We start from the raw sequence: 15,425 nt of genomic DNA on the forward strand, positions 1-15,425 counted from the left end.
TTCTGATGTGGAACAGCAGCGATTAAACTGTACAACCAAATCTCGCACAAATTCAACATGAGTCTGGTGTTCCTTCTTTCTCCAATTCCTGAAACGTTGCCGATAGGCTTCGGGAACCAGTTCATACGTCCGCAACACTGTAGTCTTAACATCATAATTCTTACTCTCTGCTACAGTCAAAGAAGCATAGGCCTCCTGTGCCTTACCTGTGAGGACACACTGTAACAACAATGTGCACTCCTCGTCAGACCAGTTCCGGGACCCTGCCACCCACTCGAATAAAGAGGAAAAACAGGTCTGGATTTTTTTCTGTGAACTTGGGACGCAATGTCAGGTTAGTCCCGACATTAAATCGACTTTCTTCCTGAACAGCAACCCCTCCATACAGTTTTCCCTCGTTTACCAGGTTCAATCTATAGTGTTCCAGTTCCAATTTTGTCTACTCATTTTTTTGTTTCATCACTTCCAACTCCACTTGTTGTATCATTTTTTCACGTTCCAATTTAAGAGATAACAACTCCTTTTGCTCTTCAAACGTTAAAGCCTCAGGGGTCACTGCAGGTGAAATCACATCATGTTTACCCACATCTTCAGACAAAATCTCATTTCCACCAGTTTACTTATGAAAAAGTTTTCACATTTTCTTTCAAACGTTTATCAGTCACCTCAATATCAAAGTGCTCAGCAATCATTAATAATTGGTTCTTCGTACACTGATCCAATAACTACATTGAAGGAGTCTGAATAAAATCCTTCACAATAGAACTCATATTCAAAGCCACTTACCTATAAGTAGAGGACAATCAACAGTGCAACAGGTTCACACTCAAGAATGGCAAAAAAAAGAAAAAAACTGGAGTCCAATCCCCCAACCTACCTCACCAAATACTACCTAACTCAACCCTAGTCTTCGAGTGGGTACTTCTGGGGGGTATTTATACACTCTAAATCAGTGGGGTGGGAAAACAACTGGTTTAACCAGCAACCCCCCCAGAAGCCCCTGAGGTGTTCCCGAGACCACTGCTCCACCCATGTTCACCACCACACTATAGTTAAATCAACGGATTCCCTAAACAGAACCCGCTGTCTGAAACCTAGCAGGGGAATAGAACTCCAAAAAAACCCAAAAAAAGAGGGCCATTCATTTAGAACCAGCACTGCACCAAAAAATGAGCGACTAGGGACTGACCAAGCCCTCTCTCCCCCAAGACCAAAAATCAATTACTTGTGTGCATCTCCCACAAAAGTTTACACTAGTAACTAATTTCACAATCAAATATGGCACAGAATAAACCTTCCCAAGTGTTACTTACCTGGAAAGTCCAAAATCAATTTCCAACACTACTAGGTCACAAAGCCACTTAAACTAGTCCATTTAAGAAAGAAGAGCCCCCACTTTGTCATGAACCAGCTCAAAGTTCATACAAAATAAGGGAGACCACACAATAAATCAGGAATTAAAGTGAACAGGTTTATTTAACTAATAGTAAACCAAAAAACACCACCAAACAAAACTCTACAATCAGGAGGAATTGATTCAGGTGTGGCTCATCCTCCTGACACACCTCCTACGCAGGGACAGGAAAAACAGGCAAAACACACACAAGGAGCCACAAGCAGAGTGGGAGGGGTCATCACACTAGCTAGTTAATGTTCAAGTCAAGCTGGAACAGACGTGTCATGCGCAAACTCAGCATCCACCCAAAAAGCGTACACATGCATCCACCACAACCCAGTTCAGTGACGTCTGCGGAGTTGGCATATCAAGAGGGTTCAGAAACAACCAAACATATCAGTGTAGCTCTACCTGACTTTCTAAAGTAGCATTGGTAAGTAGGCTATATAATTATCCAACAATCAATAAATATTGTTTTTTTGCTTTTGCTTAAGTCAAATCAAAAAGTAATGCGAGCTTCGGAACTGTCAATCCAGCTAAATACATCTGTTTGCTGTTGTAAATTTTAGGTTTTTAAATTACATTTTTAGATTAATTTTCTGAATTTGGGGGGATCCTCTGAGATATGGGATGGTCTCAGATCCAGAAGAAAAAGGTTCTCGCTTAATTCAGACAAGAAAACAGACACTTCACTTTATTTCCTGGGTTTCTGTAACGTGTAGGCTATCTGTGACACTGTGATGGTCCCTCTGTAAAAAGTGTTAGACAAATAAAACTGAATTGAATTTAAATGTTTCGAAGGGAGCAAAGGAGGGTGCCGCAGTGCAAAAAGTATAAAACTGGGCGTACTTCAATGCAGTTCAAGGCACTCTTGTTGGAGGAAGGAATGAGTTTAAAAAAGCCTTTAAATGTTATTCTGTTTTTAAGTTGTAGAGTTGAATTTTATCTAAATGTTATTCTGTATTCAAGTTGTACAGTAATCTAGGCAGCACCCGATAAGGTCATATTTCCTCCGCTGTTACGTTCACTGGTTAGCAGAAAGCTACAAGCCACGTACATGGCTACGGTGATTTGAGCAAGTAAGTTTCGATTTCGTTCTATCCCGTAAGTTTCGTTTCTGCCTCGCGCAGGTTTCAGTGCAGCACCTGTCTCGCCATGGCTGACGACATGTCCTCTCTGCTGAGCCTCGAGGGGGAGCTCACATGCAGTATATGTCTCAGTCTCTTCGAGAGCCCCGTGACCACGCCTTGTGGCCACAACTATTGTCAAGGTTGCCTGGATGGGACATGGCGGGACAGCGAACAGACGGGACTCGGTTTCAACTGTCCGCAGTGCCGGTCCCACTTCGTCACCAAACCCGAGCTGAGGAAGAACACGGTTCTTGACGCAGTGCTTGACAAGTTCAAATTGAAGTCAAAGGCCAATATCTTCAGCGATGTCACCACGACGACGAAGACGGAGCCAGAGGCGGCGCCGATTAAATGCGACGCTTGCATGGGGGGAAAGGCATGCAAGACCTGCCTCACCTGCATGGCGTCCTACTGTGTGGAGCACATGAGACCACACCAGGAGAACCCGGTTTTTGCCACACACCAGCTCCGCGAGCCACTGGCAGACCTGCAGGGGCGCATCTGCCCTGACCACTCAAAAATTATGGAGTTATTCTGCATCCAGCACGGACGCTGTATTTGCAGCTTCTGTCTGCAGCAAGAGCACAAGGACTGCACCTTCCGTACGCCAGACGAACAACGGGTTCTGCGAGAGGTGCGTAATTTTCCCCAACTCCGAGAAAAGTGCCGTTTAACTTTTTGGCAGTGAAATCTTCCAACGTTTCAAACACTAAAAAAAAAACTGTGTTAATTTTCTAGTCTGACTTAAAGAAGAAGCTGTCTCAGCTGGATGGTATGATAGAGAAGACCCAATTGGTCTTGTCCCAGATGAAGGAACAGCAAAGTGTGAAAGTGAGTATGCATCAGGCATTAGTAAACACTTAAAGCATGTTAATGTGTTCTTATGTACGTTCAATTATTCACCACAGTCACCACGAAACATGTTCAACAATGTTGTGCATGTATATTGTATTGGTAGTCATGATTATACTTAAAATGTAGTAGAATTCGTTTTCTGATGGTTCACAACTGGACCAAATTAACCAGTTTTTTAATCCGAAATATGCATGTGCATAATCATTTTGCACTGATGATGAACCCATTTCATCCGCTCAGTATGGTAATGCTTCTGGGCTTGGGTACACACGTGTGCAGAACAATCATACTTAACCTCGAACTTTAAAATCCTCACTGAAATTGGAATAGAATGTTTTTATATTTTGATATAAAATCTCTATTCGTTGTTCCCGTTATTCTCAACATAGAACTTTTTTTTTCCTGATAGGAATAGATTGACAAATTTGATCTGAAGCAGTTGGCTTGTGTTAAGACTGGAAGTTTTGTGTGAGGTTTTCAAATGATTCAAATGAATCAAGGGCAGACATTTTATGAAAGCAGAATTTTTTATGTGAAAAAACTTTTCCAAAAAAGTTGTAAATGCACTTTGTCCTTCTTTCTCAATTTCACTGAGAGTAAACATATGACTAGAATAGAATAGATAGTATAGAACGCCTTTATTGTCATTGTACATTCCATACAACGAAATTTGCTGTGCAGCCCATAAGCCGGTTCATCTAACAATCCACACACACACACACCCACACGCACACGCACACACACACCCACGCGCACCCTCCCAAACAGATACATAATAATAATTTAGGGAGCACTGAGCCACTGCGTCTTTGTGTGCCGCCAAGGTTTCAAGAGGAAAGGTCATAAATAAAATTAGAAACAAATAAGTTGGTGTCCAAGAGAGTGGCCCACATAAGTTTCTTATCAGTTTCATACAAATGGCTGTTTTCACCATATTAAAAGTGGCACCCCAAGATCAGTAAGTGGATGCTGTTACTCAGCACTCGTTCTGTCCACATTCACTTTGAAAGTGCTTCTTACTCACATAAGTACCTGGTCAGTTAGACTGCAGTTGTTAGCTAATTTTGGAATAAACAAGTCGTATTTTATAATGCGCAGTGATATGACAGTCACGTGCTTGTTCACCTCAGGACTCGGCGACCAAACGGAAGCAACAGCTAGAAATGGTGTACAGACAGATCAGGGAGATGCTCGACAGAGACGAGCAGCAGGCTGTGAAGAGCATGGAAAAGGAGGAGGAGGGTGCCCAGTCCAGGCTCTCAATGATGAAAAAGTTCAACCAGAACATGGAGGAGATGAGTGGGGCAAGAGACCGCATCACCCGCCTTTTGGCCCAGACGCAGTCCCTGGCTTTCCTGCAGGTGATGCTCCTGTAGAACGGCATGCATTCTGTGCCTTTGCCGGAGCAACTCAAAATGTGAACTTCAGGATTCCTCTTTAATGTTCCGTATCGAGCTGTGTCTCAGTGAAGGTCTTCCATGCGACCACAGGGAACCCCAAAAACATGATTCATAGAAAATGTATTTAGCTTAAAATAAAAATTTTTTTAGCATTCCTTAGTCATTTGAGAGATTGATAAGGTATGTCAGTTGTTTCACTGAGGTGTAACTGCTTAAACCAGCAGAATAAAATCACCACACATTTCTGCACTGGTCTTATGTTGTAGGCCAGTGTGGACCTGCCTTCAGCTGTGGACTTTGAGCCGTACGCTCCCCAGCTCAACATCAACACCAAACGGGACTACCTTGAGTCTGCCGCTGCGCTGAAAGAGTACCTGGAAAACATACTGAAGCAGCCTGTAGATACTAGAGTCACACTGCTCAAACCAGGTGTGTGTGTGTGTGTGTTTATGAGAGAGAGAGTGAGAGAGCGTGCGCGTGTGAGAGTCCGTGCATGTGCGTGGGCGACACATGTATGTGTGTGTTTATGAGAGAGAGAGTGAGAGAGTGTGTGTGTGTGCGTGCGCAAGAGTCCATGCACATGCGTGACACATGCGTGCATATGTGTGTGTTATATTGTCATTAGGACCCAAGCCAACCCCAAGTCCAGCCTATCACCATGGTTATCATAAGTAAGCTGCTGGTGTGTGGTGGTAAATTTATGAATTTAGAAGAAAAATACAGAAATGTTGGCATGTCTTTGGGCAGTAGGTAACCAAAGGCAATCCAAGAGTAGATGCACCGAACAAAAGATTGAGCATTAGAATATCTCCATCCTGTCTTGGTGTTCAGTTTACAGCTGGACACTCATAGCATTAGAAGTTTTGAAATGGCAAGGTCAGTTTTTTCCTTTGTTTTGTTCAATTAAAAAATTGGTAGTCGGACAATACCTCTCCCTTAGTGAGGGTTTAAAATTTCCGTTAAATTTCCACACTTTCGGTGAAAGGAACCGTCTTAAAAAGTATGAGCAACATTAAAACACTTTTTGCTCATTTATAAAAAAAATTTGTAAACAATACAGAAGTCCTTGTCTCCTCGGTCCTCGACTGACCTGTGAATTGATGGAGTTTTGCCGTCTTTACGGACATTCTAACCCGTTAGATGCTTCTGGAAGGAGCAAGGAGCAAGTTGCTAGCAGGTTCCCCAAGGATGCTTGATCAAGGAAACACAAGTGCATCCTTTGCGGAAGTTTTTTTTTTTTTTTAAACATGGAGGCGAAGGAGCTAATTAAAAATTTTAATTTGAATTCTGAAATGGCTGGAGCACAGCCCAGCACCCAACCAGGTGTGCTTGCTTTAATTCACTCATCTTATTTAAAAACTGTGTCAGTGAGAACTGAAATTGTCTGTAACAGTAGAAGTTTTTTGTTTTTTGTTGTTGATAGAATTGCTTCTTAAATAGATTTGATAATTCCATGAATGAGCCATACTCATTTGGAACATACATTGTACTGGAGTGTCAACATTTCCACCAATCTTTCCTGATGAGTAAGATTCACTTTCAGTTCTTATGTTTCAGTAGTAATTACTTAATTTGGTGATCATGAAGCGAATAGTTTTTTACAAATATGCATCCACTGGGAGACATAATGCTGTCTGAACATTTTATGAATTCTGTCTTCAATGAAAATGAATTTTTTACATGGCAGAACTACAAGCAAGGCTTGTAAATGTCTTGAAGAATATCACCATTTAGAAGCCTGTCACATACACCCACAGCCTTCCAGTGCAAATTTGTTTGCAGATACGTGGCCTTGTGTCCAAGCAATACAAGGCCCAGACAGGGGAAGCATGACGTTAATCATAGATATCACGTGCCTCTATACAAGACCAAATGCAAGAGGCTGGAAGCAAGAACAACTTTTACAGTTTAGTTCTGTAATGCAGGGGACATAATTCATATTCAGTTTTATCCAGTTTATCCATAATTCGATATCAGTTTTATCCACTTCTGTCAATGAAGGAATCTTCAAAGTTCTACTGTGAAGTACAGACCTGCAGGATTTATGTTAAGGATTTTACACTGTAAAATGTCCTGTGTTAATTCAACTCTTAACAGCGTTAATTCAACTCTAAACAGATAACATTTGGTCCCACTCTGGAATATGGGACCTGTTACGTGTTATCTGTTAAGAGTTCAATTAACACTGCTAGAGTTGAATTAACACTGGACATTTTACTGTGTACCGTTGTAAAAGTTGTAAGTTGTTGGAACAGAAAACAAAAGCATTAATGTTGACTCCCTCTACAGCTTGTGCATCTAGATTCCACAATTCATGGTCCTCTTGTCAAGTATGTTGTGTCTTTTGTGCAATGTGTATTGCTGCCTACCCACTGAACCTGTCTTTTCCCATTCTTTATGACTGGTCTCCTCACCACACCTTGCCTTGTCAAATGGGGCACTGTCTGTCACTGTTTGCAGTGGTGTTCCTGCATGCTTTACTCTCAGCAGGCACACCCATGTGGAACTTTAATATGTCTGGATGTTTCCACTAAAATGTTTTGAATGTGTTGAAATTCATGTATTTATGTTAATCTAATTGTTCCAAGTAAACTGAAGTTCCCTTATTTTTTCCTACAGCGTCACTTGAAACACCCCCAAGTATCATGTCCACAGCTAAAAGATCTGACCTTCTTAAGTGTGAGTTGATGCTTATTTCCTTAAGGAAGGAAAACCCATTACAATACTTGCATTAAGACAAAACTGTTTGGTAATGCACAAAGACCAGAGATGACTGGAACAGGCAGCAGATGGGGATAGAGAGTGTTTCATTGCAGAGAGGCTGCTTTCTGATACCTTATCCGAGTGGGTTTCTCGCTTTGTGTTGATTGCCATGGTGATGCCCCGGGCTCTGTGTGTGTGTTCTGACTGCCCCGTGGTGGCTGTGCTGCAGATGGAACCCTGCTCACGCTGGACCACAGGACGGCGCACAAGCGCATCGTGCTGTCCGAGAACTTCACCAAGGCCTCAGTGTCCGAAGAGCCGGCCGATTACCCCGATAGCCCCGCCCGCTTCTCTGTGTGCTCGCAGGTGCTCTGCACCAAGGGCTTCTCCCAGGGCCGCCACTACTGGGAGGTGAAGATGACCAGCAACAACTTCTGCGGCGTGGGCCTGGCCTACAACAGCATTGACCGCAAGGGCCCCGCCAGCCGCCTGGGCCGCAACGCGCAGTCCTGGTGCGTGGAGTGGTTCAACGACAAGCTGTCCGCCTGGCACGACAGCAGCGAGACCGTGCTGGCCATCCCCAGCCTCAGCCACGTGGGCGTCCTGCTCGACTGCGCCGAGGGCACCGCCACCTTCTACAACGTGGCCGACCACGCCTACCCCTTCCACACCTTCGTCTACCCCTTCTGCAACGCGGTCTACCCAGCCTTCTGGATCTTCTCCAGCGGCACGGTCATCACGCTCTCTCTGCAAGCTGATCAGCTGAGCGCGCTCCCTGTGCCTGGCGCTCAGCAGTCTCCCCCCGCCACTACCCCCACCTCCCACTACCCCCAGCTACCCCCACCTCCCGCCCCCTGCTACCCCCACCTCTTGCTACCCCTTGCTACCCCCTGCTACCCCTACCTCCCACTACCCCCTGCTACCCACACCTCCCGCCCCATCCGCTACCCCCACCACCCACGCCCCCCCCGCTACCCCCACCTCCCACGCCCCCCCCGCTACCCCCACCTCCCGCCCCCCCGCTACCCCCACCTCCCGCCCCCGCCCACTACCCCCACCTCCCGCCCCCCCCCGCTACCCCCACCGGATAAGGTTAGCTAGAGTTAAATGCAAGATCTGGCACACAATGTTGTCGCTAGCATTTGTTTTCGGAGTTTGTGTTTTTAATTTTGCATCGTTTCTGTATTTGCAGCGTGTTTGCTGTTAACGTATTTGTTGTGGCTTTCTGCAGCATGTTTTTTCATTTGCAGCACGTTTTTGCTTTTGCATCGTTTCTGTATTTGCAGCGTGTTTGCTGTTAACGTATTTGTTGTGGCTTTCTGCAGCACATTTTTTCATTTGCAGCACGTTTTTGCTTTTGCATCGTTTCTGTATTTGCAGCGTCTTTGCTGTCAATGTATTTGTTTTGGCTTTCTGCAGCACATTTTTTCATTTGCAGCACATTTCCTTTGTTGTATTTGTATTGGATCTTCGTATGTGTTTTTGAATTGGCATCCTTTCTGAAGCTGCAGCATGTTTCTCCTAATCGAAATGTTTTGGGCTGTTGCAGCGCGTTTGCCCTTGTTGGCCACCGTACATAATGATCTCAGCTACTAAATCAGCAGTTTGACCGAAGTGGCATCTCTACACAGCCCAACAGCTGCAGTGTGAAACCGATGTTTTGTAGCGGCTGCTTTCAGTGAAAAAGGGCAACCAATTCATTAGAAGGACAATATCAGTCATGAGAAGCAGGGACGTGTGTTTACAACGACTCTAACGTGGACTTTGATGTTGAATGTGCTTCTATTGGATGTGGTTGAGGTTGGGGTTTGGGGGGGGGGGGCTTTGCTCACAGGGGAATCAAAAATCTACAAATATCTAAATATTGAAGCAAGCAACCTAAAAACCGTCTGGGATGCACACAAAACCCCGGATAGGTGTGAAAATGAGCCCAGAAGTGTTATAAAGTGAAATTCCCCTTTAAACACATTAGCTTGTCATTACGTTGACTTGTCCATAGGCTACCTATTTGTCAGATGTAATAGTTAATTTATTTCCGTCTTTTGCAGCAAAAAAAGAAAAAACTTAATCCCATTGTAAGCTGCAATTCCATATTGTTTTATGCAACCTTTGAAACATACGTTGAATACGTTTATTTCAGCTCGGATGCGTTAAATGCTGAAAATACCTCCTGATTCTTTTACAGTCTTACCTCATCTCCTTGCCCGAACTGCAATCCAAGATCCACGAAATGCTCAAATAATGTATCCGTCCGCATCGTCGTCACAAACATCGAACACCTCTTTGAGCTTCTTTAAAAATATCAGGAGCTGCTCTTGGTCGGGAATGACAGGCGGGCGCCATGACCGTTCTCCGCCGTTCAGCTCGAAAACAGACCGTGACATCTACGGCGTCAATTTAATGCCACAAATCAGCGCGAGCAGATATTCACTGCTCGAGTAAAAAAAGCAGCCACGCGCGCTGATATTCACTGCGCGAGCACAAAACCACTTTCACGTGCGCAAATTTCAACACCGCGAGTAAAACAATGAGCCGCGCGCCAGCTAGTTCTACTCGCTCGCAAAATATTTCTCCTCGCTCACGAAGAGCCACTTTCTCCTCGCGCGGAGTAGAATTGATTTTTGGCAGTGTACTCACAAGTAGTGAGTAGCCTACCGGACACAATGCAGTGTCTCTTGAAACCTAGCGTTTAGGTGGGTATTTAGTGGGTCAGCTGTAACGTATATACAGTTAGCTAACGTTATTGGGTAGCTAGCAAGTTAGCAACCGCTAACGTTTTTAGCTAGCGTACAATCGTTTGCAATAGACCTGGCTAGTAGTTATAAGTAACATTATCTGAGCTGGCTACGCTAGCTAACGTTGTTAACGTCGCTAACAACGTTAGCTAGGTAACTAGCGATTGCTAGGCAGTTAATGCAGCTAGCTAGCTAACCAGTCACTACGGCTAGTTAGAAACAGGTCTAACAACGTTAAAAAATTATCTGCGGTCTGTAACGGCCGTTGACCTAGCAATGACGATAGAATCGTAAACAACCCAGCTCCAGTGTGTGAATGGTACCGACCCACTAAATACCCACCTAAATGCTGGATTTCAAGAGAACAATGGGCATTCAATTAACCCAGGTATTACCCTCTAAATCTGATCTGAATGGGGCTTTAATTACATATATTAATTATAACATTTAATGACACTACATTGTGTCCGGTAGGCTACTCACTTGTGTCTCCATATCGTCCCTTAGCTAACAAGAACATTGCCGTTAGAAGGCATAGGAAGTGTATAGGCTTCGTATTTAAAGTGACCAATCATACCAGTGAAGACATTAGCACAACTCTCCACCCCATCCCCGCCCCCACACTGCCAAAAATCAATTCTACTCCGAGCGAGGAGAAAGCAAAGTGGCTCTTTTTGACACTATACGCGGCGACGGCCGCCTGTCGCCGCGCCGCGTCCCCACAGTCAGCTGTTTGTGGGCGTGTCACCTATTTTTGACAGACAGTTGTGTTCGTTAAATGTTGACCGGGTTTAATATCGTGTTTCATATTCATTCTCCTGTCTGAATAAAAATCATTTTGCAGTAACCTAGATCTGAAAGATGTTAGTCAGCTGCTTAGATAGGCTGTTTAATGTCTAGCTAGTGAGTAACAACCAAAAACAAAAACATTGTCTGACGAATTAGCCAGATAATTCCTTCAAAGTTGTATCTGATTAGCTAGCTAGGTGGCTGGTAGAAACGAACAACTAGCAACTAATACATTAGGAAGATTTTTTTTGTTTGTTATTGTTTGTTGTTACTCACTATAGCTACACATTAGTTAGCCTAGCTAGGCAGCTTATTAACATTTTCAGAGCTAGATTACTGCAAAAATGATTTTTATTCAGACTGGACAGTGATAGTAGCTAACGGCGATAACTAGCCTACATTGCAGAGCCACCGACAATTTCAGAGACTTTTCTCCACGCTATTTCCTCTTATCAGTGTCTCTGTAGGAGATTTTATTAAGTCGGGAAACCCGATGTGGAAATTACGAGTTAGGTCCTCCATTGTGGAACGATAGAATGTGGAACTAAAATTAGAAATAAATAGGGACAATTTACTTGACGGATCATTATATCACATCAGATTGGTTACCGCGACGCGGCGAGGGGGTCAAAGTTGAATTTTTGCCATCTCCACTGCGGCCTCGCCGCTCCCGCCCAAGCGGCCAAAACCAGACTTCGTTTTTGAAGCTCATTTCCTGGTGTTGTAGTTCCTGGTTGCTCACTAGCGCCACTACGGATGGCTCCAGTATAGGTGTTTTCATATCCGGTTTCCATGTAAGTCTACGGTACAAATGTGATCAAAATACAAAGTCAATAATTTTTTCTCACAATAACAAATAGTCATAATAGGTGTATTTTATTCGTCTTATGACTGTCCATGGGTCGATTTCATGATTTATTGCGTCATTTGGGAACAGTGCCAATATTTGTTCTGGACCAATGAGGTACAGCTTGCGTCACTTCCGGATTACTGCGGAGGACTGAGCTACAGTAAGGGCTACAATCTGTGGTCACTGGGGTGGGAGGTGGCGTCGGTCCACCTGTGCGAAGTCAGAAAATGCAGGCATCCCATTTTGTAGTGGCTTCATTATAGCGTGTGCTATTTACAGCTGCACTAGACGACCATAAAATAATCCTCCTCTGAAGTTTTGCGGTAGCCGAGTCATTTTTACTATTTCCTTTAGCCCACTTAACCAAATAATTCGCCCGCCATTGAGCTTCAAAACGTGTTTTACAGACCCACGGAGAGGCAATGGGTGATGTCACAGTAGCTTTGTCCATATTTTTTACAGTCTCTGCTCCCGCCGCGCTGCCGGCAATCCCAAAATGCCTTGCGGGGGCTGGCCGCCACCCCTCATTCAAAATGAATGGAGGCGGCTCCGCCGCGCGGCGGGGCCGCGTATAGTGTGGTTTCAGCATCAGGCTCCACAAAATTACTTGTGTTATACCGAAGTGAAATATCTCTGAACTAAGTTTTGTACTACAGTTACTATTCTGTGACATGTTGTTTGTGCTGTTCTTGTTCTAATAAAGATGTATATTGCTTGTCAAATCGCCTGTGTAATACCAGTGTTCAGTTCACTACCGAGCTGTTTGTTTTCATCGCTGATAAAAACTACCCACACATTTTTAAATCAGCTGATATATCTTAAGTAGGCTTGTCGCGATGCCGTAAATACATTTTGTAATTACAATAAACAACTAAAATAAACGTGCATCTGCAGTTTCAACATTGAATATCCAAATATGTGCTTGCTAACAAGCTAGCTGGCTAAAACGTAATTTGCTAATCATAACATAAAATATGGCTAGCTAACTGATTTTATGACATTCTTGAGTAACAAGTACCACATGACTGAAACTGTGTTAGTTGTCAATGAATGATAAAAAAATAAAATAAAAATCAAAGGAGTTGGTAGGGGACATTTAGACCCAAATGTATGTGAGGAGAAAAGTTTAATATCGAGTGTAATCTTATTCACAAAGCAGTAGCTAACTAGCTAGCTATCGTAATGGGCTAGTTTATGTTAGTTTGCAACATTACGACAGTCATGCTTCCTAGCAAGTTTTTTTCTTATTTTGGAGTACATCTGTAGGAAAGCTGTGAAAGGGCAAATAAATTATTTTTCGAATTGGTACACAGGGGAACGCTACAAAACAAAAAAGCTCTTCGTCGCTGCCATCGTTTTGGTGGCTGTTAAGATAACCGGAAATGAGAGACCCCTACATCCGGTTTACATACCCGGAAATGTGAAATAGGCCTATTTTGCGAGTGAGTAGAACCAGCTCGCGCGGGGCTCATTGTTTTACTCGCGGTGTTTAAATTTGCGCGTGTGAAAGTGGTTTTGTGCTCGCGCAGTGAATATCTGCCCGCGTGGCTGCTTTTTTTACTCGTGCAGTGAATATCTGCTCACGCTGATTTTTGGCATTAAATTGACGCCATAGACATCGCCCACATCACTTGGCGAACGGGAAAGGGAGAGGTGGGGAGACAGTGTACAAACCCGAGAGTGAACTGTTATTGCGATCACAGAAGATCTCTCTCTCTCTCAGACACACACAAGGTCTAAGGCTAGTTAGGGGTCCTACGAAGTAGGCGTAGAAACATTCCTGGCGCTATAGTGACCGATTCAAAAGCAGATTTCAAAATGCTGACATTTCCACCCCGTTTGATGAAAATTCCTGAAACCAGGTGTACTTGTGTCATTCCTCATGAGGAACAAATATGCCTCAAGAAGCCATAAATTCCACCATGATGGATTTTTCTGCAGATTGAAAATCTGGCAAAAGCTATAAAAAGTTTCTTCTAATTAACCATGAGTCCGATTGGTCCGAAATTGCCCATGCACATGTATGGTGCATGTCTCCCTATAGGGTGTTTACAGCTAAGCGACCCATTCCGGAGTGTAGCACAGTGGGTAAGGAACTGGGCTTGTAACCGAAAGGTCGCAGGTTCCATTCCCGGGTAGGACACTGCCGTTGTCCCCTTGAACAAGGTACTTAACTGAAATTGCTTCAGTATATATCCAGCTGTATAAATGGATACAGTGTAAAATGCTAAGTAAAAGTTGTGTAAGTCGCTCTGGATAAGAGTGTGCTAAATGCCTGTAATGTAATGTAATTCCAAAATGGCGGAGAAACTGGTATTAAAAAAAATAAAATTTGGCCACAAAATTTAAATGATTTCAACTTTTTACAACAATAATCTAGGGACTTGAAATGGACTGGACATGAAGAGGGCATTACCATGTTGTACCATGTCGAAGCAGTTGCAGATATCTCAAAAAACAAAGAAATTACAGGTATTAGAAATTTTGGCGGGAAGCTAATGCTAACACTTTAAAACTAATCTTCACATGATTGTATTCTCTCCATCAAGGGTAATAAAGAAAAGTCGTTTCGTTAAAAATTGCGTGATTTGTGGCGTGACAGTTAGCACTTTATGCTAATGCACATTCATATTTCAAAGTAATGTTTCTCATGAACCGGAAGTTGGATCGTCTCACGCACGGGTATGTAGATTGTCCAAAATCCTGAAATCTATGTCGCTTGGACTCTTTTCTCCTTCGCCTTGTATTTACCCGGATTGAACATGTTCGTAGGGCCCCGCATTGCTGCTTGCAGCTATATTTACCTATCTTTATTGTGAGGACTCTTTATTGTGTATAGGCCACGTCAACAAAACCTAAATAAAAAGCTAACATTTGCAATAAGTAAACAGACATACGTTGTGAAAAATAACAGAAAAATGGTAAATAGTACGACATTTTAAGACAAGACATAACAGTTATAGTTCATAACAAGCGTGCAAAGGCTGCCTGAAGAAATTGGTACGAGTATTACCATTATTTTGTCACATTATAATATATATATATATTTTTACCACATTAAAAGTGGTAGAATGACAGACTTAATTCATTGTTTGAACGAACCAGCAAAAGACTACTGAAGAACACTGTCAGTACACAGACACTAGAGTGCAACTTTTGACAATTTTTCTTAAGCACTGTACAATGCTTGTCAAGGCTTACTGTATGTGTACAAACTGTCAAATAGGAGACTTGGTAAAAAACAGTTTTCCATCGCTATCCGAATGCAACAGTAGCCGCCGTGTAAACGCAAAGTGGCAACACGCTGATTTGGGGCGTAGCTCTCCTGGCATGCGCCTTGGGTTTGGTCTCGGCGGCTACTTGGAGTTTACCCCGATGTTTCATTTTTCATCCATAAGGAGGCGCTCTCAGGTGGCATCGTATAGGCAACACACCGCGTCTGTGTCTGTGCCACGCAGCAGCAAACCCCTGGTCTGTAATCTAAGGCTGACCGTGGCGGTGTGGCAACGGGGCCCACATCGGTATTGAAGGCTGACTCCTCTTCCCCCTTCCCAGTCGGGGTGTCTG

General features: G+C 43.6%; 2 protein-coding genes and 1 long non-coding RNA gene across 3 annotated transcripts in view; 2 read left to right on the forward strand and 1 right to left on the reverse strand.

The window, feature by feature from the left end:
• The window catches only part of LOC118220170 (E3 ubiquitin/ISG15 ligase TRIM25-like), a 123,113-nt gene that overhangs the window by 48,736 nt on the left and 58,952 nt on the right, over nucleotides 1–15,425 (forward strand). The window lies entirely within an intron of this gene.
• On the forward strand, nucleotides 1,760–3,237 carry LOC118220174 (E3 ubiquitin/ISG15 ligase TRIM25-like). Its single transcript, XM_035403866.1, has 2 exons — nucleotides 1,760–1,829; nucleotides 2,527–3,237. Exon 2 carries the CDS (start codon nucleotides 2,552–2,554, stop codon nucleotides 3,212–3,214), a length of 663 nt encoding a protein of 220 aa, XP_035259757.1. The 5' UTR covers nucleotides 1,760–1,829; nucleotides 2,527–2,551; the 3' UTR covers nucleotides 3,215–3,237.
• On the reverse strand, nucleotides 4,001–11,048 carry LOC118220175. Its single transcript, XR_004763925.1, has 2 exons — nucleotides 9,676–11,048; nucleotides 4,001–4,854 (listed from the first exon to the last, which is right to left on the reverse strand). It is a non-coding gene; the product is annotated as an uncharacterized LOC118220175 (long non-coding RNA).

Source organism: Anguilla anguilla, chromosome 2 (assembly GCF_013347855.1).
Source record: "Anguilla anguilla isolate fAngAng1 chromosome 2, fAngAng1.pri, whole genome shotgun sequence".
In the NCBI taxonomy this organism is placed as follows: Eukaryota; Metazoa; Chordata; class Actinopteri; order Anguilliformes; family Anguillidae; genus Anguilla; species Anguilla anguilla.

Coding starts and splice junctions, on each gene's coding strand:
- LOC118220174 (XM_035403866.1), top strand. CDS start 2,552: ATGGCTGACGACATGTCCTCTCTGCTGAGCCTCGAGGGGGAGCTCACA.